This window comes from Aethalodelphis obliquidens, unplaced genomic scaffold (assembly GCF_003676395.1).
Source record: "Aethalodelphis obliquidens isolate GAN/ISIS:26980383/991018 unplaced genomic scaffold, ASM367639v1 scaffold5, whole genome shotgun sequence".
In the NCBI taxonomy this organism is placed as follows: domain Eukaryota; kingdom Metazoa; phylum Chordata; class Mammalia; order Artiodactyla; family Delphinidae; genus Aethalodelphis; species Aethalodelphis obliquidens.
Genome location: NW_020837949.1, coordinates 53,679,339 through 53,702,999, shown reverse-complemented (window position 1 = coordinate 53,702,999; position 23,661 = coordinate 53,679,339). Strand labels below are relative to the sequence as shown.

The window sequence follows — 23,661 nt, the reverse complement described above, 5'->3', positions numbered from 1 at the left end:
GATTCTGTAGGACCTCAGCCATTCATTAAAACTGCTGTGGTCCTATCTGCTGTAGTCCCTCACTGCACAGGGAGGCCTATGGACTGCCATGGATCTCCCGGGTCCTGTCCCAGGCAAGATCCTCTCCTAGGGTAAGTGTGGATTATCCCACAGGCAATGATAAATTTATGATTTTACTATTTTCATATATCTTTTGACACCCACAACGCACTGTAAAGAATGTCAGTGCCTTTATATCAAAGAGGGAAGCATCTAGATTGGTATGCATGGGGATGGGGCAGGGACCATACAGCCTAGCGGCTAAAACTGTAGCCTCTGAAATATGACTGCCTGGACTTGAATGCTGGCTCTGCCACTCACTAACTGCATGACCTTGGGCAACTTTTCTATGCTCCAGTATCCTTATATGTAAAATGAGGAAAATAACTACCTCTGTCATGGGGTTGTTGTAAGTACTGAATGGGAAAATACAAGTAAAATGCTTAGAACAGTGCCTGGCAGGTTATAATCCATCCATGAATGTCAGTAAAATCCTGTACCATTTGGAGTATGACTGGCTAAGGTGCAACAGCATAGATCAGCTGACAACTCCTTGTGTGTAAACATAACACTTTCCCTCTAACTAGAAACAATTATAAGATTCCCAAGATTGGTACTAGGTGAGAAAGACCAGTTTTGGAGGCCAGATGTTACTGTCTTCTCCCTGATCAGTATATTAATATGCAAATAAAACTGCTCTGTAACAAGATAAAGAATAAATCTTTCATGAAGTACACATTATCAGTATATAGTTCATGTCTCCAATGCATTTTAAACATAATTTCAAGTTCAGTTTGTCTCTTTAATTTGTGTTTGTTTATAAATCACATTGGTTCATACAATTGATTACATTCTTCAAACCCGATCTTATGAAAGAAATATAGGGATTTTAACCATGCACCCTTTCCTAGATACTAATGTAATGTGTCCTTTCTTAAAAATAATGCATGGTTATGCATTTCTATTTCTTAAGCTAGATAATAATTAAAACCTTACTGAAGCTTCAGAAAAGAAATATATCTATTGAATTATATTAAAACTTAAAGTTCTGGGCTTCTCTGGTGGCGCAGTGGTTGAGAGTCTGCCTGCCAACGTAGGGGACACGGGTTCGTGCCCCGGTCCGGGAAGATCCCACATGCCGCGGAGCGGCTGGGCCCGTGAGCCATGGCTGCTGAGCCTGCGCGTCCGGAGCCTGTGCTCCGCAACGGGAGAGGCCACAACAGTGAGAGGCCCACGTACCACAAAAAAAAAAAACAAAAAAAACCTTAAAGTTCTGCTGGTGTGCAAAGTTTTTTAACATTATGTTGTATCTATATTATTAACTACAAATATTTCTGCCTGATTATGGAATAAAGTTTGTTAAAATAACAACAGCCTTACGATTGTACAAAACAAAACAAAACATACCTACATTTCAACAATAAGTTGACTATAAAAACTCATATTGGCAAAATGTGACATTAGTGAAAACAAATTTGAAGAAAATTCTACCACTAATTCAGCTGAGATTTCACTGAAGAGGTATCAGCCCATAGCAGTTTGACAGTGCACTTGCAACTGAAGATAAAGGAAGTCATAAAAATAATGGCATGAGGAGAACTTTATATGGCATCAGGGAGCACCATTTATCATCACATTACTGTAACCCTCTCTGGTGAGAGATGAGGAACTGCTCCTCCAATACCTTTTTCTAGAAATTGGCTCTTTTCCCAGCCTTTTTTAATTCTCTTTAGCTTTCGGCTTATACATGGAAGGAGTAAAATGATCTTACCCAGAATTACAATTGAGGGCAAAACAAGAGCAAGAACAAAGTTTGGTGGTGTATAAAATCTGTAGTACTCTTCTTCAAAAGCTCGTTTCCATCCATAAATTAAAACATGGAAAGTACTTATGAGCAGAGCAACATAGCCAAGTGTAGACTTGAGATAGGGGAGGAAGAAAAAGAAACAGAATAAGAAGCAAATTATTCAAACTCATAAATTAACCCATCCAGATATACCAAGTTTATATTTTGATAACACTATTTTATCTTAAATTACTGAGTTATTCTTTGTTCTCTACTGCATTAAACAATTTTAGTATTTTCATATATTTCTTATATATTTATATGCACTTTTTTTTACACAAATAAGGCTGTATTGCATATAGCCTAATATTCTGATTATTTATCACATCCAGAACCTTTGCCTCATGTCATTAAATATGAAAACATGACTTTAATGCTGTATGATATTCTATTGAATGGATGTGCTATAATTTACCTAACCATCCCTTTTTGTTGATCATTTACTCTGTTTCCTACTTTCCTCAACTATAATGTCACTTTAAGCCCTTTTCTATATTTTGGTTTATTTCCTTAGAATTGATTTCTAATAGTGGGATTACTGGTCAAAACATCTGGGTTTTCCTTAAGGATACTGATAAAAACTGGAAAACTCCTTTATAAAAGTTATCCACATTTCTACCAGTTGTGTATTTTTTTTAAATGTGTGTATGTGTGTATATAATACATGTATACATACATATATACACACGTATATAATAAAATTAAATGCTGAAGAGCATTCTCATAAGTATACACACATACATACTAGTTGAAGATAAATATGAAAAATCTTACAGTATTAATATGTAACATAAAAAGCATTTCAAATGGCTTTATCAACCATATTATATAAGATTGTTAAGAGCACTTTGTTAAACAGTTCACAGGTTAAAATCAAAAAGTTCAGCATTTTGGGTTCCCTACGTTATGTTTAATTGCTTATTTAAGAAATGGTTTATGTTACATAAAATGTAGTACTACATCGGCATAATAATGTAACTTCTAACTTCACTGGGGAAGGATCAACTCTCTCGCAGAAAACTGTTCTGCTTGCAATTACTCATCTAAATTTATAATGATACTTTGCACCCGTCTAGCACCTTTTATCAGTGGGCCTTCTATTTCTTTTCAGGTGTGATTAAACTAGCAGTTGGGAAAATATTCACATTTTATTTCCCTCAAAAAGGAAAAATGAATTTAGACGAGGGATATGCCCTTAATTTGAATGAGATTTTTAGATCACTTAAAAAAAAACTCAAGCGAAGAGGCAAAAAACAAAACTAAAAACAAACAAAATTTAGTGTACCACCAAATGACACCCATCCCCATATTGTGCTATAAACCATTTGGATACAACCAATACTGATTTTATGGTAACTTAGGTAGGGTCTCAGTTTGAGTTATATATTTTTAAAGTATGCAAATGTATTAAATAGCTATTACTGGAGAAAGTGAATGTTTAACTTGTCAAAGAACACAATGTTATCTTGAAACCCCTTTGTAGACACTCATATACATATGTATACAACTTATGTACCAAATACATATACTAACAAGAATGATAAGGCTGGTTGCTTGCCATAATCCATTAACTACCACTTGTGTTTGTATGTGTATACACATTTCCTTTAAAGTATTCAAACTGAGCTTCTCTCCACTTGAATTACGATGAATGAGACTTTTCTAGACAGATCAAGATGACTCAAAATATAAAGTAAGTCTTCATTCATTTGCCCAATAATAAATTGACTTTGGTATTAAACTTGATCTAAGCTCATTCCTCCCCCACTTTTTTTTTTTTTTTCTTTTTCAAATAACCTTTATCTGTAACATAGTAGGCAGTACTATCAAAGCTTTCCAGTAAAGTCCTGTACTGGTCTTTCACTTACTAAACCAGAATGGTCCTAAGCTGGCCTCTAGCGACACACATTCCACGAGCTAGGTGCACGAACAGCAGTCCCAGGGGCACTCTTTTATTAGCAGCATATTTAAAATCCAACTGTACTTAACTGGAATTAAAAATCTATGCCACCCAGTCCCTCACCAAACAAAGCCCACATACCTGAATGAAACTGAATTCCCTCCAGTTTAAAGCATTGCTCACTGAAGGGATGGAGGTGACCGCCAGGAGGGAAAGTAAGCCAAGGCTCATTATACCAAAGGAAATATACATTTCAACTCTCCAAACTTCTTCCTCGTTCCAAGAGTTTTCAATATTTGCATGAACCTAACAAGAAAGCAAACGTAAATTTCCTTTGTTTGGTAGAATATTAACTGATTCAGCACAGAGTTCACTCCTGGCCTAACAATATGTCATATATTGACATAGAACATTTGAGTTGCACTAATTCATTTTAACAAACTGTTATGGAGAACCTATTACTGGATGGTATTGTTCCAGGTGTGAGGGAAAGAGAAGGGAGAGTTAAACAAAAAGAGGGCTAAGATTCTCTCCTTCCTCACCCACATGTGAGAAGGGTGGGTAAATCTGTCACCACATTTGTAATACATCATGGTGACAGGGACTCTGGAGTCCCAAGACCGTGAAATACTGAGTGGTTGGTTCCAGAGGGACACAAAAGAAGTACTGGCAGTTAGACTTAGTTTTCTGATGCTTTTATAAGTTAGTTTAAACTTGGTTGAATATTTTGGGTACACTCTGGCCTTAGTTCAATTTAGAATCCAGGCAGGGAATTTCTAAACTATGTCTGTGCCTTCATTTCTTACTTGAAGATTATTTATATGTTGATTTACCTCTTCTTACCTTCTTTTCCCCAGGAAGCTGAGATTTCCCTGAGGATAAAGCCCTAAGGAGTGCAAATACTTACCCACTTGAATGGCCTCATTAATATACTTTCCAACTGTCCAGTTGCCTCATTCAGTACTTTCCCTTACATTGATAATGCACATATAATCAAGCCAGAGTTTAACTCTGAATATGTTGTATTCTGCATAGGGGCTACTTTTAGAATTGTCTATTTACATGCAAACAATATAATTAGAGTATAAATCAAAGCTTGGATTCCTTGGGTTAAAGCTTCAGTTTAAGTAATCTATTCATGGAAAACATTCTAACTTAACACCAGCTTAACTTTTTGTCCAATTCCAGGTAACCAAACATAATTGAAATGCAAAAAAAAAAGAGAGAGAGAAAAGCTATTTCTTAGCCATTACTTCCCTGAAGCAATCATACCAACACCCTGAAAAGAGCCACAGAGCTTCTCTGTGGATAAAGGCTCTTATTATCTCATTTGGTGTCTATACAACAGAATAACAGCATACTCCAGTATACCTGGAGATTACAACCTGAATCTATCTACAAGCCCTCCCAATTCATCCCTTTGTTCCATGAGTATGTTTTTTAAGTGTCTACGATGTGTCAGGCACAGTTCCAGGCATTAGGCATATATCAGTGAACGAAACAAAGATCCCTCCTCTTGTGAACTTACATTATGATGAGAGAAGGCAGAGAACAGTAAATAAACAAAGAACACAAAGTGTCTTAGAAGCTGGTAAATACTATTGAACAAAGAGAAAGAAGAGCAGGTAAAGTAAGAGGGGCTGAGAGTACCAGGGTTGAGTCAGAAGCAGGTGGTAGAATGTAAATTGGTGTCCAAATAAAGGCCTCGCTGAGGAGGTAAGAACTTGATGGAAGAAATTTTCACATATTGAGGTATAGGGAAGTCATTCTGGCTTATACACGATTTGGCTTGAAATTTATGCTAATTAGAACAGCCTGTCTTACGGCCTGTCAAACATACATTGTATATCAGCTTTACCATTAAAGAGAAGAATGTTGCTCATCATCAAGTTATACAAAGGGTTCAGTCACAACCCACTGTCAGTTGACAGCGGGCCCTGAGGGGAATTCAGGAGAAAAAAAACAGGATGAGGCTTTCTGTGCTTTGAAATATTGGCCCCTAGGTCGTTAAGATGCATATCTTAGGAAGAATTTCAATGACCCCAGATTCTTGCATCTTCCCATATATAGAAAAGCACTAAAATCATTAACTTGAGATATCTGTTCTTTGTGATTAGCAGTAATTCTTTATCAAACATGTATGTTTGACTACACTTATTTCCTAGCCAAAAAATTCATATACACACTGGCTCCTTCCCTGCCTCTTCAGAATAGTCCCCTCAGAGCTACTGAGAGGTTGTCTTCAGTTGGGCGCAAATAAAACTCTCTTCTATTCTTATTATTGATTGTTTATTGATTATTTGTGTCAACAAACTGAAGACATGAAGGAGGTGAGTAAGCTGGTGGAGTAGATATCAAAGCCTTAGTATTCATTTAAGTGGTTATTTTTAGAGAGAATGGCTTAAAGAACATCAATCTAGTAATTTTTTTCAAATTATTTTAGGTTTTATTGTTGAAACAAGTGTAAGTACTGGATGCTACATACTTGGACCATGATGCCTTGGTTTCTTATAAAATGCAAAAGCTCTTACACATGTGTTTAGTACACACACGGTCCTCTGCTTTCACTGAGAAATGCTACATCAAAGAGCTTCAGTGAAACCCCTTACATTTGCTGAATGGAAATTGAGGAAAATCATAGTCTATTCCATCATCAAGCCCCTTCTATGAAGCTCTCCCAGAGATTTTCTTGAAGAGCTAAGTGCTAGAAAAGGTTCACCTGAGGAAGCAGTATCTTTCCTGCTTTATGATAACAAAAACCTTGTGTGTCTCCTGATCTTGACTTCCTATTCTGTTTCATATTTTCACTAGTTCTAATTTTATTGTGTATGTTTACTGAGAACTGCCTTATTATTTCATGGAACATAGACAATTATAAAATAATTAACTGATGCTGAAAGTAATCACTGCAATTGTAACTTAAAAAAAAGAAAACAAAACCCAGCTCTTTCTGCAAAGAAAGGGATAGTAGCAGCTTTTATTCTAAAGGATTCTGAATTGGCCGCATAATTCTTGTGCAGAAACATTGTTTAAAGAACAATTCTTTCTCTTCCCTAAATATACCAAAATGTCTATTACAAGATATGTAAAGTTTTATTTTACACTGTTTTAAATCTCACGTTTTACAAATTCTAATAATCACGTATTTTACTAGCATCAGATAAGTATCAAGCATGTCCCATACCTGCTGATAAGCCATGTTGAGAAACAAGTATCTTTCTGACCTTCTCATTGGTAAGCAGAGGCTGTAGGCAACATGGACTGAAGCGAAGAAAAAGCTTAGTAATCCTAGCTGTTTTCTACACTGTAACCAGGTCTCCAACCAAGGTGGAAATCTCCTATACTTGGTGCCATAATAAAGCTGATAGGCAGCGGCCAGGAGACCTGCCAGGTACACCAGGGACAGCAAAGTGATGGCAACTATGGGCAAGGTTTTATTCACAATTTCAATAGGAATCTTGTAAAAGTCACTCTGCTGGTTTCTAATATATGGATAAATCACATCTCTGACAAAAGAATAAAGAAAGAAAAACGTGGCCAGGCTTATGGCTACCATCACTGGCCCTCTCCAGAGAGTAAATAGTCGCAGGGGTAAATTTTCAATCTCCCTGGCTGATGATAATGATCCCAAGTCAACGGGAATGAAATTCAACTGACGGGCAAGTTCAATAACCTGTTGTCGAGCTTGAATATTGTTGCTGCATATATAAACCTATGGAAAAAACAGAAGACTCATCATTACTATTATTGCTTATAAAAATGGTAACAATCACACGTTCCATTTAATCCACAGAGCATCACTTATGATGACCCTGCGTGATGCAAAAAAATTAAGGAGATAAAGCATTTATTAATTTATTAATCTATTTATAGGTTAAAATAGTATCATAAAAACAACAAAGTCCTTGCTACCATCAATGACATGAAAAGAAAATGCAGAAAAATCTAGCTTGAACCTGGGAATAGAAGTCCTCAGGGGAAGAGGGGCGGGAAGAGAGAAAGGTTTCTGGATCACCAGGTTCTGAGCAGACAAGGTAAGGTCTTCCCTCCAACAGTCTAGGTGGAGTTTGAGCTGCAGGCCATGCCCCTCCCCTGTCCAGCTCTCTCACTCCTGCAGGGAACCCGGTGGGGCTGGCTCTCCAGGCTTTGGTGGACAGTACTTAGTTCTAGGACTGTAGTGATTCTGCCGAGTAGAGTGATTTCAAGCATTGCCCTTTATGGCTATTCAGCAAGGGAAAAGATAAGCATGGATTCTGAATGGTTGAATTTGTAATTAAAACCTCTAAATGATATCATGATGCTACACTATTTATAAAATTTAACTTTTGGCTTAGAAACCAATTCACCAAAACCATGGATAATCTCAGGTATATTATTATTTCATTGGTCAGAATTATGAAATTCTTTCATCTTTAAATGAGGATAATTTAAAGTGGGGAAAAAATAGCATTAATAGGCTTAGTTAACTTAAACAGTAAAGTAACTGCCATTTTCTAAGAGCTGTTGCCTCTATAGGAACTCTAAGATGGGATTGTGATCAGTACGGGTGAGGGTGGGCTTTCAAACTACCAAAACCTCTTAGATATTGTAATGTAGTTGAGAATTCACAAATATTTGCTGAACACCAAGTTCACAAGTTCCTGGCTGGAGTGAGCCAGGATTAGAGTTAGAAAAATTTTGCTATAAAATCTCTGAGCTATGTTCAGGGAAAACAAATTCCTAAATGTATCCCTGAGGATGTTTATATAAAGGCTCTGAAACAGACCACACTTAAATGCTTGCCTACTAAACCTAGTTACATAATGGTGAGAATGTAGAGCTCTTAGGATTTTTAATTTTATCTAACGCTAACCATATAAATGACAAAGTCTATACTATTATACAAATGTTCATGAACTTCTAAAATGGAGCAGGGAAGGTGGAGAAATATATACCAAAGAAGTAAGGAAAAGCATTCTCAAATTTATTACAAGTGTGACAATGGTGGATTAAACTGTTTTTACTTCACTGGGAAAAAAACTACAAATTATAAAATTTTATAATAAACCTAAAAGAATAAATCAAACATTCATAAAGCCACAAGGACTACAAAATACAAATGAAACTCTTTCTGTAGCTCACATTGAACTTAATCTCTTGTTCTACAATTTCTTTTGTTGAATAATTAAAATTATCACAAATTTGGGCAAAGGACTAAATTCAGGTTTATCTCTAATTTGCTAGATTTGTATCCATTGCCAAACCTTGGTTGATATGCAAAAGAAAAAAAGGATTCAGAAATACTCTCTAGGAAAGTAAGAAAGTATACATTCTTCCAAATTAAACACTTGAAAATGAATGGTTATCATGACTCTGATATGCAGCATATAGTGATGTAATACTTGAATTTATTTTCTAAGACATCTAATCAACTGTCTTTATGGACAAAAATAAAAGTATTTTATCATCATGCTTCATTATAATGCACAACCACACTTTTGAAAGATTTTTAAGGTGCACTATTTTACGTGTTTACTTATAAAAGCTCCCATTCCACAAAAGCATTGATGGAGCTCCCCATCTGCTTTATTCTCAAACTGAACTAAACAGAACTCATAGATTAAAGGAGAACCTGAGAAATCCAATCTGCTTCTACCTTCCCCACGCAGATTGAAATCTACCCTTAAAATAAAACAAACTGGACTATTTAAAATTCTATGAATAATCTACATAAAATAAAAGGTACTTCTAAAGCATTCTTCTTCAGGATCATACTACATAGCATTTCGCTCAGAGATGGGATACTGTTTACCAAATAGCTTCAAGGAAGGAAGAAGGGAGGATGGAAGGATGGGTGGGAGGGAGAGAGGGAAAGAAAAAAGACATGATTGAAATTGTTTTAATATTTGAGGAAGCAAGGAGATGGCCCATTATTCAACTGCCAACCTTGCCTTTTTCTTGAATTAGCTGATTATGATAGGAATGTTCCAGTTATTTTCTCAGCTTTTCACATCATTTTGGGAATAGAAATGTGCCCTTACAAGGTCAGGACACAAATCTTCAGGAGCTCATACATAGTTTTCAAAATGATAATCATTGGAGAGTGTCAAAATTCAGTTTTTAAATATATGATATTTGTTTTAACTATTTCAGTACAAAATACCATCTAACTAAGAATAAAAGTTAAAAATACATACTTGTCGGCTGGCATCCTTTGGTCCTAACTGAAGTGCCCAAGCTGAGATTACATTAAATCCTTTCACAATCAAGGAGTCCGGGAATAATGAAGCCAAATATTCTGCATTGGATTCTGGGTATTGGTTTATCCTCATGTTATTGCTCACATCAATCAGGATTTTACCCACAAGCAGATGTCTCAGGTCCCACAGGGAGGTGTAATGTTCTCTATGTATAGCAACAAATATTATATTTGTTTTTATTAGAGCATCTTCATGGTGAGTAACATCTACTACATGAGGAAAAAATTCAGAAGCAAACTTAGGATTTCTGCTTCCTATGACCACATGATAGCCACATCTAATAAGTCGAATGGTCAAGGATTTAGCAAAATCCCCACTTCCAATTACACCTACAGTGACCTTCCTTGCATCTTTGATACCATTTATGCCATTAGGCAAAAACGTTTCGCTAAGGCTCTTGGGGCTTCCCATCATAGAGATCGATTCCATGATACCGACTCTTCTAAGATCACCAGGGATATCCTAGGGGAGAGAAAATAAAATGCTCATCAATTACCTATTAGCAAACATGAATACACTTCTAGATGTTATAACAACATCCCTTGTTTCTAGAGGTAAAATAGTTTGGCAAGCTATATAACCTCGAACACTGCAAGACACAATTTGTAAGCTAAAAATGGATCTCGAAATAGAAAAATGACCTGTCACAAAGTTGATGCGCTAAAGTGGAGCTTCTCAAATTTTAATGCGTACTTAAATTACCTGAGAATCGTGTTATAATGCAGATTCTGATTCAGTAGGTCTGGAGTGAGGCCCAAGATTCTGCATTTCTAATAAGGTGATGCCAATGTTGCTGGTCTACGGGCCCCTCTTTGAACAGCAAGGCTCTAGAGTGCAAAAGGAAAGAGACTGAAGTTTTCAGCAAGGGAGAACTTTTTAAAAAACACAGTTCTAACAAGTGTGATTATCCAATTGCTCAGCAGACCAGAGGCAGCAAGTCAGAAATGCCACTAAAGGTAGAGAAGGACTATGACAGTTCATCATAGCTCACAAGACAACAGAAAACAGAAAAACAATAATAAAAACCAAGAACTTATTTATAACCCCAAACTGTCTACAGTCATTTGTGATGGGGTCTACCTCAGTAGCTAATGAGGGACTTTATTACTAAATGAGAGTAAGCTAAATCAGCTACTAAAGAATGAAACCTTGCACTTAAATAATATTTTCAGAAAAGTAGGCATCAAAATACAACAAAGAATTAATTAAATACAATAGACTTCTATCATTCACCCTATGTCCTATTAACTTATCATAGAGAAAGATAGCTTCCCTGTGTAAAGGGGGTTAATAATGTGTTGATGGTCTTAAAGTACACAGTACTTTTGAAATCTTTTTCTTCCCGTTTTTTTTTTTTTTTTTTCCATTCGTTACATACAACATGATGCAGTTATTTTTGCTGGAAAAATCTGTCAAATTGTTTTCTGAGTGACTAACACCTTATAGGCTCATATTTGTTGTAACTTGCTCGAGCACACCAATCAGATCACCATGAATCAGTGTCACTGTTGGGTCTGGATAAAAAATACTCTTCCATTTTATCCGCAATGCACCATTTCCTTTATGCTAACAGCAGGTGTGGATCACTTCAGAGAACTTAATGGATTTTACAGGAACAGGTGGAATGCTTTAAAAAACACTTTTTTGGGTTTTTACTAAATGAAATTTGAAATTACTGGAGCAAGGAAAATCCAACTTTTTACCCTAGAACTGGAGCATGTTCAATGACTCCAAATACATCAGTAAATTAATCTTTAAAAAGATAATAATAATATTACCTAATACTCATATAGCATACACTATGTGCCAGCTCTGTGCTTTACAAATTAACTGAGTGAATCCTCACAACTACCCGATGAGATAGGTACTAATACTGTCATGCCCATTTTGCAGATGAGGAAACTGACACATGCAAAAGATAATTTGTACAAGGTCACAAGAGAGAAACTAGAGGAACCAGGATTAGAACCCAGGCAGTCTAGCTAAGGTATGTGTCATCTGGGTGCATGTAAGGAATTTAAGGAAGATATGGGGGTGGGGGCAAGGTGGAAGAGTGATGGTTGTGTTCGTATTAGTGTATTCTCCTTCTCTGGTGATGTCGTTGCTCCTTAGCATTACCTACTCATCTTAATGTCTAACTTGGATCTTGGGAAAGGAGAAAACTCACTATTTTTTAATCTATTACATGTTTCATTTCATACTTTTCAAGATATAAGGGGTGATAATTATTTCTTGTCCCTTGGAGTGACCCCATACACCCTGAAAGGCAGGCGGGGGTCAGAGGCACCAGGTTAGTATAAAACTGTCAACATCTTGGAGATATTGTTGGCCACTTGGAGAATCAGGAGCAGTTAAAGGAATCAGAAGTAATTAAATCAATGCTCATTTCATTAAACAATTCAAGGTGAACTGACCAACCTACCCCTAGTCGTATACATTATCTAAGGGTAAAAAGAGTTAACTAGACTCACACACCAGAAACCAAGTTTCCTATATCCCAGTCCCAAGTTCTTCTGAGTAGAGACTGTAGCATCTCCCCATACGTAAGAATTTCAAAATCTTTAAATATAAGAATCATGATGATCAAGACCTTTTCAAATGAAAAACAAAAACAAAACAGTATCACTTATCTGCTTATTTTACAAAGCAAGTTCAAACCCCTTCTGCACATCAGAATGTGAATAGGTTAAAATACATTAGGGCCTAATAATGTCATCTCTGGGTACCTCATTATACCCTGTATTTTATACATATTAATAAGTGACTCTGTCCTAACATGTCTGGGCCTTATTCACATTGTATTTCTAATGGCAAGTTCTAACTGAACCCTTTAATAGTATGACTGTGCCTACAAATAGAAGTTGGCCTAAAAAATGAGACTCTTTTCATCAAAGTGTTAAGGAATGTAAAAGCATTCATGAGAGGAAAAAACAAAAGCCAACCTTTAACGATCGGAGAGGTGGATTATTTGTGTATTGCTGAAAGCATATAATAATATCATGTACTTGTGTGCTATTTCATAGTTCACAATATTTTCACATATATTACCTTATTTAATTCTCAGATGGCTGTGAAGTACATATTATGCCCATCTTAAAGATGAGGAAACAGAGGCTTAGAGAACCTTAGCAATTTATCAAAGACAGTACAGTTGGTAGTTAACACAAGGCTTCAAATACGAGTCTTTTGACCTCTGCTCATTCTAATATTGCAGTGCCAACATTGTATGGGGAATCTTAAAACTGTCTAGATCACCAAATGTCACCCATTAACTTTATTCTCCAAAAGAAATACTAACTCTAAATAGTTCAAGCTTAGGATAGTTTTAGGTAAATCCAAAGCTATAAGGTTAGGAATTCTAGCTACCAATCAATCAATCAAATCAATCAATCAACAATAAATCCAATTTTTTGATCAAAACCAACCAAAGACCTAAATTTATTAATACTACAAAACAAAACATGATTGGTTGATGGGTATCTCTTGGAGAACCCCCAGATAGCAACTCATTTTCTTTTGGGGGCTCTGCAAACACTGTGAAGGTGTGTACTGCTTCAAGAGGGAAAGGAAAAAGAGCCGAGAAGTATGTCCGTATCCTGTGGAAGCCATCTGTACACAGACTTAAAAGCAATGCATCTCCACAAACTATGGGGGCTGAGACACTGGAGCAAAACCTCATCAATCACTTTACAATTTGCTAAGCCATCATTTTGGATCACTTGATTAACAGCTGAGTTGAAGTTTACAATCATGATATCCATAAAAAATGGGGTTATAAGAAGTGAATTATGTCAATAGCTGAAAAAGGTTTACCTATTTACAAAATAAGAGTAATCAGCACCTTACATTGTACATTTCCACTGACAAGGAGTGATGCAACTATAATCTAAAGGCAGATCTACTCTGCTGTGATCCAGCATGAATTTATCCAGGCCACTGTGTGCTTTGCACATAAGAGATAAAGAAGAGACGCATGGTGCGTACACTTAAGGAGTTTACGTTCCAGTTAGGAAGAGACAGTATGTACTTGGAATAAAAAGCAGAAAAAAAATCCTCATATCAGCATATAATTAAGAACTAGACTGTATGATCAGAGCATAGTTATTCTAGAAAATCAGGGAGAGAAAAATATCACATGGTGTTCCCTTACCTCAAGTCATTCTATATATTTATGAATTGTACTTGGGAAATAATCTCTAAATTACACAGAATGTCTTCAAACCAGGTTCATGACAGTACACTACAGGCTCATTCTAACTTAAAACCATAAGGATCCAAAATTAAATTTGGCTTTCTGTGACCTTACTTTAAAAGTGCTAGGGCACTGGTTCCCAAATGTGAAGCTATCACTGGTCGACAGCAATTAAAAAGTATATGGATACAATAGGGAGTTTTTCATAAAATTATTCAATTTAACAAATTGTCCTTTACTCTGAGAGTATCTCTTAACTACTGGTCAAAATGTCCTTTTTTCATAAAAGGATAGTGATAACAGCTGTTTGAGTTGGCAGTCCTATATAGATCCTCTCCCTCTCCTTTTTTACTGGTCTGACATTAGGAAGCTCTCTATGTAAAGTACACCTTAAGCCTGTTGGAGAGAATTTGGGGAGGGGAGAAAAGCACCTTGGAACAAACTCCCTGATGCTAGAGATGTCTGCTTAATCCTCACATGAAATATCAAATATCCCAATCTAATTTTCTGTGACTAAATTGTGATTCTTACCATCATGATCTTTGGGTTGCAAAAAGATATTCCCTACATTCTCAGCATTTAAATAAACATATAAAACCCATCTGTTTATAACAATAAAGTATTTCTTTGAGGGAAGAGGTGGGGGTTTTTTTTTAGGTTTTTATTTTTTGGAAGAAATTCTTAAGTCCTTTAGACAATGCCAGAAGCAAAGCTGCAATTCTGCTTGAAAAATTAGAATGTGATTTCTTAAAGCATGGTCCCTGAACCAGCGGCATCAGAATCACCTGGGAACTTGTTAGAAATGTAAATTCTTAGGACCTACCGGAGACCTCCTAAATCAGAAACCCTGGGAGTGGAACCCAGCAATCTGCATCATAAAAAGCCCTCAGGTGATTCTGATGCACATTAAAGTTTGAGAATAACTGTCCTAATATAATGCAGTCCAATCACTATTCGCTATTTGAATATTAAAATCCACTTAAGTCAGACTATTAAATTCTTCCCCTCAGTTGAAACTTTTGCATAATCTGTATGCATCCTCATTTAAAAATCATTTTCCAAAAATTACAAAATAGTAATTTTATTAAAACTATGCAGATCTATTCTTTGAAATTCTGTTTATAAACTATGGTAATTACAAATGATTCATTAATATTTCATACTTGGATCTGAGTGTCTTTTTGTGTTAATGTTTTATAGAACCAAAAGATTTTCAGAAAGTAGCATTAAAGCGAAAGTATGACTAACTCCAAGCCTTCCAGACTTTTCAAATAACCAGAATTTTAATGAGATATTCAAAATTACAAGTAACTTCCAAGGTATTTCCTAGGCTTAGTATGTATTCAATATATACGTTTATATGGGTATGATTTTATGATGTTTCTAGGTCCTAAATCATCAAAACAAAACTTTATATGTTTATCATGTTGCAATTGCTAGGGTAAGAAAGCAGTCTAGTTCATGGTAGGAAGATTTTCAACAAAAAAGCGTTCTGGTTAAATTTAGGTTAGTCTAGAAATTCAATTTTTAAAATGTATTACTCAAGGACTTCAGTTAATAAAAAATTTTAGTATCTTCTTCAATAAATTAAAGCAACAACATCCCAAGACCTCCCCACCAACCCACTTTTCTTCTGTGTTTAGGCCAGAGAAGAAGCTACACACGTCCTTCCATCCACCTCATAGTATATATAGCCTGCTACGTCAAGCACAGCCATGTCTCCTGTGCATGCCTGGGCTTTCATAGCACTGCAATTTAACATGACCAGGGCGTATGTCTAAAATGAAGCTGGGAGTAGCAGGTCTCATAATGGCTGAAATAATTTCCCCATCTTATAACCTTGTTGCAGATGGTACTCTGAGATAAGGACACCTATATTTATTGGCTAGCAAATACAAGTTTTTCTACATTGCAGTAACTTATTCATAAACAAATAATCTTCTATGATGGGCCTGCTATTCTAGCCTCTACACAAACCCCTTTCCCTAATTTCAATACCATACCATAAACAGTTTACCAATGGCACCAATGCCCACTGGGTGCTGTGAACTTTAGGGGTCTCTGATGATTGACATCAATTTAGAAATCAGTCCACAACCAAAGGTCATAATGATACTCACCCATCCATCCCCAACCATTCCCCCATCCAATGTCTCACTGAGCCCTATCCACCAGGCATGCAGCTAGATGTTAACACTCCAATGATACAAAACAGGCAGTGGCTTCCTGGCCATCCAAGCAACATGATTAAATTATGAATATTGAAGCATATATAACAACTAAAAAATAAGTTTTATTGAGGTGAAATATACATATCATGAAATTTACCCATTTTAAATGTATAAATTAATGATTTTCAGTATTTGCAGTTATGTAAGCATCTCCACAATCCAATTTTAGAATATTCCCACTAGCAGTAACTGTTATTACTCAAATTTTAATAAAACCTGCCGAGAGTATACGCCTCTTTAAAAAAAAATCCTACTTCCCACAATGTCCTGAAAGCCCCACTGGCTTTTATACACACAGCAGATTGTGACTTCAATTTTGCTGACTGTGCTGGATGCTATGGGAGTACCAGAAGGTCCCACTCACTGCTTGGGTTAAGTGGAGAGGGAGAGCCTCAGTCTCAGAGCTGCCTCTTCCCACAACAGAGAATGACCTTCTAAAGCAGCGGTTCTCAGCTCCAGCTGCACCCTGGAGTGACCTGAGGAGCTTTACCACATAGTGATACCTAGTCACCACCGCCCCTCCACCCAGATTTTTATTAATTGGTCTGGAGTTCAGCCTGGGTATCAGGATTTTTTAAGAGATCCTCAGGTGTTTTAATATGCAGCCAAGATCAAAAACAACTCTACTAAAAGAGTTAGGATTCAACCTCATACTTATTTTGGTATTTGGAGATAACAGATGTGGCCTTTTGATCCTCAGTTACACTCCTTTTCACACTGTTGTTTGTAAAAATGAAAAATAACCCTAGCAAGAGACTAACAGCTGCCCTTGAATGCTGGAAGCTATAGAATATGCATGCAGCCCTTTCCCCTTTCTCACGCAGGCTCCGAGCTATCTCAGAAGGTCCACTCACTATTTTGCAATATCCTCTCTTCATTTTTTGGAAAGGGCAGTGCCATTCCTTAAAATGTGTCATCCCACCACACAGCATACTTTGTTCCTGTTAGCTCATAACATTCAAAATTCAGAATGTTCCAGTGAGGCTGTCTCTTCTTTCCACTTGACGAGGGGCTCCTCTCCTCAGTTCTCCAGGCATCAGAGGTTCTGCTGACCTGAGCAGACGAGAATTTCCAGGTGGACCGACTATCAAGCTTTAATGTGGGTATGATCATCTAGGGATCTTGCTACAATGCACATTCTACTTCTCCAGGTCTGGGGGGGGGCTTGAGAGTGTGCAGTTTTCCCAGGCCCCCAGGTGATACCCATGGTCCTAGTTCATGGGCCACATTTGGACTAGCAAGGCGCTAGAGTTTCTGTACCTTTTGTTTTGATCTTATTCACAGGTAATACAGACTAGATAATTGAAAAGACTATGACATTTATAGAAAGTTTTGTTTATGTGGTGTCGAGGAGAAAGAATAGGCCCGGGCTTCTGAAATCACCTTGTTTTCTGAGTCTTAGTTTCCTTTGTTAAATGGAAAACAAAAAAGTTGTACTTGACTCTGCATTCCTTCCCAACACTAAAATTCTTTTGTTTCCAAGAATTATAGCTAGATAATAATGGTAATTGCTAGCTTTTATTTAACACTGTGACACTTCTACTTTATGAGCTCCATCTAACAGTGTGATTTAAGTAGCATAAGGGTTCTTTGAAATTTCAAGGTCACAGTTTTCTTGCGTGGACATTTGACTTGATGTATGCATTTAAATCTTAAAGTATATTATCAAGCTAAGAGAATTCCATTACACTCAGATACATGAAATCCTAAGATTTTCAATTTAGAGGAGTTTCCTTGACATTCCTCTGGCTGAATGGCAGCTGTTGTGCTATATTAATTTTATAAAACAAAACAGAATTTGTTTCACATATAAACATCTAGAGCATTAATTGTTGGATAACAGTAACTCTGAAAGGGCTGTCCTCAGAGATCTTGATGACATTCACAACCTGCTGATTTGGATGTGTTATCAAGAAAATGTAATCCTCCAGGGCCATGAGATGAAGTTAGTGTATTTTTGACTTTGAAAGCCACATCTGAACCTTTCTTCTTCTGTCCTGCAAACCCCAAGCTCCTTTGAAGCCCACGGCACCTCGTAATATCCTCTCCCTATACTCACTGCTGTCATCTACTGACTTCTAGCTTATTCATTATCACTAGTGACTTTGGCCCCCAATACATACAAACTCTTCCTCTCTATCCCAGCAGTTGTCATCCTTGTCTACTACTTCATCATTCAAATGGATGAAGCATTCAACCTCATGGCTTCATTTCCTTCACTTATTCATCTAAGGCAATGAATCTTTGCCTCCACCATACCTCAGATATCTCCAAGCACTATCTCTTAGCCTTCCAATAACCTTAGTCAAATGTTCACACTGATAATTGCAGATGGTAGACGAAATCTGATCCACTATATTCTCACTCTCCCGGTTTCTTTATCCATCCTAGATTCCACAGTGTATATTTATCATTACTCACTTAAAAAGATCGACTCTTGTTACAGACTAAATGTTTATCATCCCCTATCCCCCAACAGTTCATATGTTGCAATCCTAACCCCCAATGTAATGGTATTAGGATGTGCAACCTTTGGGAGGGGATTAGGTCACAGGGTGAAACCTTTATCAATGGGATAAAAAGAGAGCCCAGAGAGGTCTGGGCTCTCTTCTGCCATATGAGGACACAGTGAGAAGTTGGCTGTCTATGAACCAGGAAGTAGGCCCCTACCAGACTGAATCTGCCGTTGCTCTGATCTTGGACTTCCCAGCCTCCAGAACTGTGAAAAATAAATGTTTATGGTTTAAGCCACCCAGCCAATGATATTCTGTTATAGCAGCCTGAACAGATTAGGACAACTCTCTTGTTCTCCATCACATCCACTTGGCAAAACTTAAGCCCTGGAAGAACCCAGCTATCCATTTTCACTGTATCTGTATCCAAGTTGGTGAAGGCTGCTAAAGAAAAATCAGACAACGCAGCTCACCTTCAATTCACAATCATTAACCTCACCTATCAAAGGACAGTCTGTCCACTTCTGTCCTAGAGACCATCCCTTTTCTCCTCCCAAGCAGCTGTGGTTATGATCTCCTCATAGACATCTCAAACTTAACAGTTCAAAACAAAACACTTTTTCTACCCAGAACTGTTTGCATTCATCCAAATTTCCTCCTCTCAGTAAATGATATCATTACTCATCAGTTGCTCAAGCCAGAAATCTGGGAGTGATCCTCCAGTCCTTGTTTTCCCTCACCCTTGACATAAATAAAATCCAACACTAGGGCTTCCCTGGTGGCGCAGTGGTTGAGAGTCCGCCTGCCGATGCAGGGGATGAACGTTCGTGCCCTGGTCCGGGAAGATCCCACATGCCGCGGAGCGGCTGGGTCCGTGAGCCATGGCCGCTGAGCCTGCGCATACGGAGCCTGTGCTCTGCAACGGGAGAGGCCACAACGGTGAGAGCCCCGCTCCCGGCAAAAAAAAAAAAAAAAAAGGAATCCAACACCAACTTCTGTTTTCCAAAATAGTCCTTAAATCCCTCTCCAATGACACCAGCTTAATCCAGGTCTCTCTCATCTCTCACCTGAACTCTGCAAACATTTTCTAATGGTCTCTGTACTTACTCCTTTGCCTCTTTCCAAACCATTCTCTAGGAAGCAGCTGAGATCACCCTAAATTGTAAATCAGATGATGTCTTTCACCTCCTTAAAAATCAGTGGCTCCCTGTTGCATTTTGAACTGCAGTCACCTTCCTGACCTAAATGAACCTGACCTGAAGACTCTGAATGAACTAGCTAGTCTTAGCACAACTCCTTTTTAAAAATATTTTATTATTTATTTATTTATTTAGGCTGCACCGGGTCTTAGTTGGGGTACAGGAGATCTTTGTTGCAGCATATGGGATCTTTTTAGTTGTGGCTTGCGGACTCTTTAGTTGTGGCGTGCATGCGGGATCTAGTTCCCTGACCAGGGATTGAAGCCGGGCCCCGTGCATTGGGAGCACGGAGTCTTAACCACTGGACCACCAGGAAAGTCCCCCAGCACAACTCTTCAATGTCATCCTGTATGACTGTTATTCCCTATGGTCCAGCCACAGCAACCTTTTCTTGAAGTAGAAAAGACCAATCACTTTCCCATCCTGTGAACACTGCACATCCTATCATGTCTCTTCAATACAATGATTCACTCCAGTTTTGTTCTGTTTTGAGCCCCTGTTAGGTTTCCTTTCTTATGTAACTGTTCTTTACTCATTACTATTTCCCCCACCAGAAAATAAGCTCCTTGAGGGCAGAACCATGTTTGTCTTGTCCATCGTTGCCTCCACAGTGCCTGGCACATAGTATATACATAAGAATGCAATAAATATTCTTTGTTGTCAAATGCATCCAAAAATGTCAGGACCAGAAGAGCTGTAATAGGTCTCTAGATAAGATCCCTCATTTTGCTGATGAAGGCTTGTGGGCCGAAAGCGGGTGATATGTCAATGTCATGGTTAAGTCAATGTCATGGTTACTGGCTGAGCACAGACAGAATAAATGCATCTCCTGATGCCCTGAATGCCCTTTATTGAAACTGCAGTATTAAAATATAATTACACTCATTCACTTCAAGTCTATTTTCCATGTCACTAGTACAATAAAAAGTGACCTGGATACAGTTTTTCATTTCCTTTCTGCACAATTAGCTCAATTCATCATTATTAATACTGTCTCATTCCCTTACCCCTCCACCCCCCCAATGACTGACAAGCTAAGAGAAAGAAACTGCAGCCATTCCAGTTATGTTTCTAAATATGCTGCAAAATCTCTAGGACGGGTGTTTTTCTTCTGTAGACAGCTTTTTAAGCTTTGAAACAAGAGAGAGCTGTAGAGTAAAAAAAAAAAAAATACAGCCTTAAAATAAAGAAAGAAAAAAATAAATGGAGGTCAACACGACGAGGAAATAATAAAGGTGAAAAAAGTGTATGGGGTGTGATGGGGTACTGGTTTGGAGAGAACTAAAAAGGTTCCCAGCACCAGGGCTGTTAACAGGACTAGAATCCAATCAAAGTCAAGAGGGTGGCAGTGGGGCAGGAGTTCGAATTCTACTTGCACTTCCACCCACAGCAATGAGTGATAATTAACCATGGCCTGGAATAAGTTTTTCCATCTAAAAAATGTACGGCCTGAGGAGTAAAAACTGACATCAATCCTTCTCCAAGGGGTGGGGAAGATAATAAATGGAAATCTCTCGACAAAAATTCTCTTTATCTCCCTGCTCTATTTTAAGAGCAAGATTTTGGGGGCATAATTTTGAACAAGTTTTGGCTGTGGCTGAATACGGGGTTCTGATAATTTAGGACACTCAAAGAAGAGGCCAATTACTTTCTAACACATAATGGCCTAAACACACCACGGTCACATCACTGGGTAATAAACAAAATGACTACTAGAAATACTTAGATTTCGAAAAGCAGCGCTGCCCGATCTTCAATGAAGTGCCCCGCATGAACCCAAAGTGGTAAGGAGACTATCAGGGAGGCTAAGGTAACCTGCCCGTCCTCTCCCTTTGGGGCACATCCTACCTGGGACAATGTCTCTCCTGGCCTCCTTTCTCCTGGGCCCAACCAACCTCAGGACTTTCTGGGAGCTCGGGGAAGTAGGGGGCGGGATCCGTGGAAGAGACACGCTTCCCACTCCCCGCCTCTAGGTACCAGGCGATCCAGGACCCCAGCAGCTCAGGCGGACGCCGCAGACGGCGCGGAATCCAGGGGAGGAGGGATGCAGTGCTTGGCGCCGACCGCATCTGGCTCCCCAACTCCGCCCCCGCCACCGCGTCTAGAGCTCTCCCCAGCCCGCTCACCTCCGCGCCCTCCGCGCCGCGTAGGGGCGGGCTTCGCAGCTCTCCGCGAGCAGCGCCGACTCTCCAGGGGCCTCCCCGCGCTCTAAGGCCTAGGAACCGCGCCTCCGGCCCGCGGCTGCACACTGGCTGCCGCGGCGGTCACGCTCGGGCAGCTTCCCCGCCTCCCCAAGCTGGATCGCGCAGGACCGGGGAGGGGAGGAGGAGGAGAGAGGGCGGGAGGAAGGGCGGTGCGCGGAGCCCGGCCTCGCAGGACGCGCCGCTAGGGGCTGCGCTCAGTGAAGGCGCAGAGCGCGGAGCTGGCCCCGGGACGCCGAGTGGAGAGCCTAGCGGGCGAGGTGGGAGTGCCGAGGAGCCGGGGAGGAGTCGGAGAGCTCGGAGCGGGGGCGGGGCAGGCGTGGGGAGAGCGCGGCAACGCTGAGCGCCAAGAGGGCCAGCAGAGGGGCGGGGAGTCTGGGCGGCACGGCTCCAGCTTCGCGCTCCCCGCCTCCACCCACCCCCAAACCTTCTGGGAGCTGCCGCGTATCCGCCCTTGGCCTGCGCCTCCCTGCGGGGCTCTCCCAGGGTTCCTTTTGAAGCCTCTCTAGAACAGTTGAGCCCACTGTTCTCCTCCACTGCGTGAGTGCTGTGTGGTCGCCTTTCCACTCTAGACTTTGCTTTTTATTACACTTCCACCCCCTTCCCCACTCAGTTCCTGACAAGTCTCCAAGAAACTGCGCTTTTTATCCTGTACGTGTTCTTTCCCTCACCTCTACCCACCCAAAGCATCTTTTGGATGGACTGCGTCCTTGGAGGAAAATGTTCAGAAATGCCCTTTCGTGAACCACATTTTAAAACTCCCTGGGATAGGAGAAGCCGGCGGGCTGCATAGTAGTTTGTTAGCTTTGACCTTTACTCTAGCTGGTGGCGCTCGAGCTTTGGTGTTGGAGAAAAGACGGTTAGGCCTGGCGGTCAGGATACCTGGGTTCCTGAGAAAGACATTTAACTGCCAGGGCCGCAATGGCCTTGAGTGTTAAGAGGATTCCTGAGCTGTAAGGCCACCTTTGGTTTGGGGAGTATGTAGATTTTCTCCCTGCAGATTGCCAAATAGTCAGGTATCCTTTATTTTTTGTGCTGAAGATGTAAGCAGAAGCAAGAGATCTTTATTCTCAAATATAAAATCAGTTCACTGAAGATTCTCAAATTTGGGGAATTTGTTTGCATGCATTAGTGAATCCCCATTTCAGCAAATTTAAGTTTAAAAAAAATCTCTCCCGGTGGTTTATTAACCAGGAAAAAAAACTCTTGAAGTCGGTCTTGGATCGATCTTGGACACTGCACTTTCCCCTCTGTAGTCTATAGAGAGATTAACCTTTGCAAATGCTGCTTTGGAAATACATTCTTTGTTTGACTTGACATGTGCCCCCTCCCCCCCCACAAATATTATCGAGGTTTGAAGT

At 39.1% G+C, this 23,661-nt stretch overlaps 1 protein-coding gene across 3 annotated transcripts; it reads right to left on the bottom strand.

The window, feature by feature from the left end:
* Positions 1-1,338: 1,338 nt before the first annotated feature.
* Positions 1,339-22,545, bottom strand: STEAP2 (STEAP2 metalloreductase). 3 transcript variants are annotated; one of them, XM_027102387.1, is made up of 7 exons: positions 22,226-22,545; positions 17,302-17,500; positions 10,727-10,851; positions 9,962-10,486; positions 6,970-7,497; positions 3,927-4,091; positions 1,371-1,958 (listed from the first exon to the last, which is right to left on the bottom strand). In XM_027102387.1, exons 4-7 carry the CDS (start codon positions 10,451-10,453, stop codon positions 1,671-1,673), a joined length of 1,473 nt encoding a protein of 490 aa, XP_026958188.1. In that variant the 5' UTR covers positions 10,454-10,486; positions 10,727-10,851; positions 17,302-17,500; positions 22,226-22,545; the 3' UTR covers positions 1,371-1,670. The 3 variants fall into 3 exon arrangements, with proteins under 3 accessions (XP_026958186.1, XP_026958188.1, XP_026958187.1); XM_027102385.1 differs by lacking the exon at positions 17,302-17,500 and having other exon boundaries at positions 1,339-1,958; XM_027102386.1 differs by lacking the exons at positions 17,302-17,500; positions 22,226-22,545 and adding an exon at positions 21,948-22,170.
* Positions 22,546-23,661: the final 1,116 nt, after the last annotated feature.

Bases quoted from the DNA above. Each gene is read 5' to 3' on its own strand.
- STEAP2 (XM_027102385.1), bottom strand. From the start codon at position 10,453: ATGGAATCGATCTCTATGATGGGAAGCCCCAAGAGCCTTAGCGAAACG. The intron at 4,092-6,969 runs GTATGGGACATG...CTTTCTTGTTAG, and splicing joins TCAACATGGCTTATCAGCAG to GTTCATGCAAATATTGAAAA. The intron at 1,959-3,926 runs GTATGTGGGCTT...CCCTATCTCAAG, and splicing joins GGGAATTCAGTTTCATTCAG to TCTACACTTGGCTATGTTGC.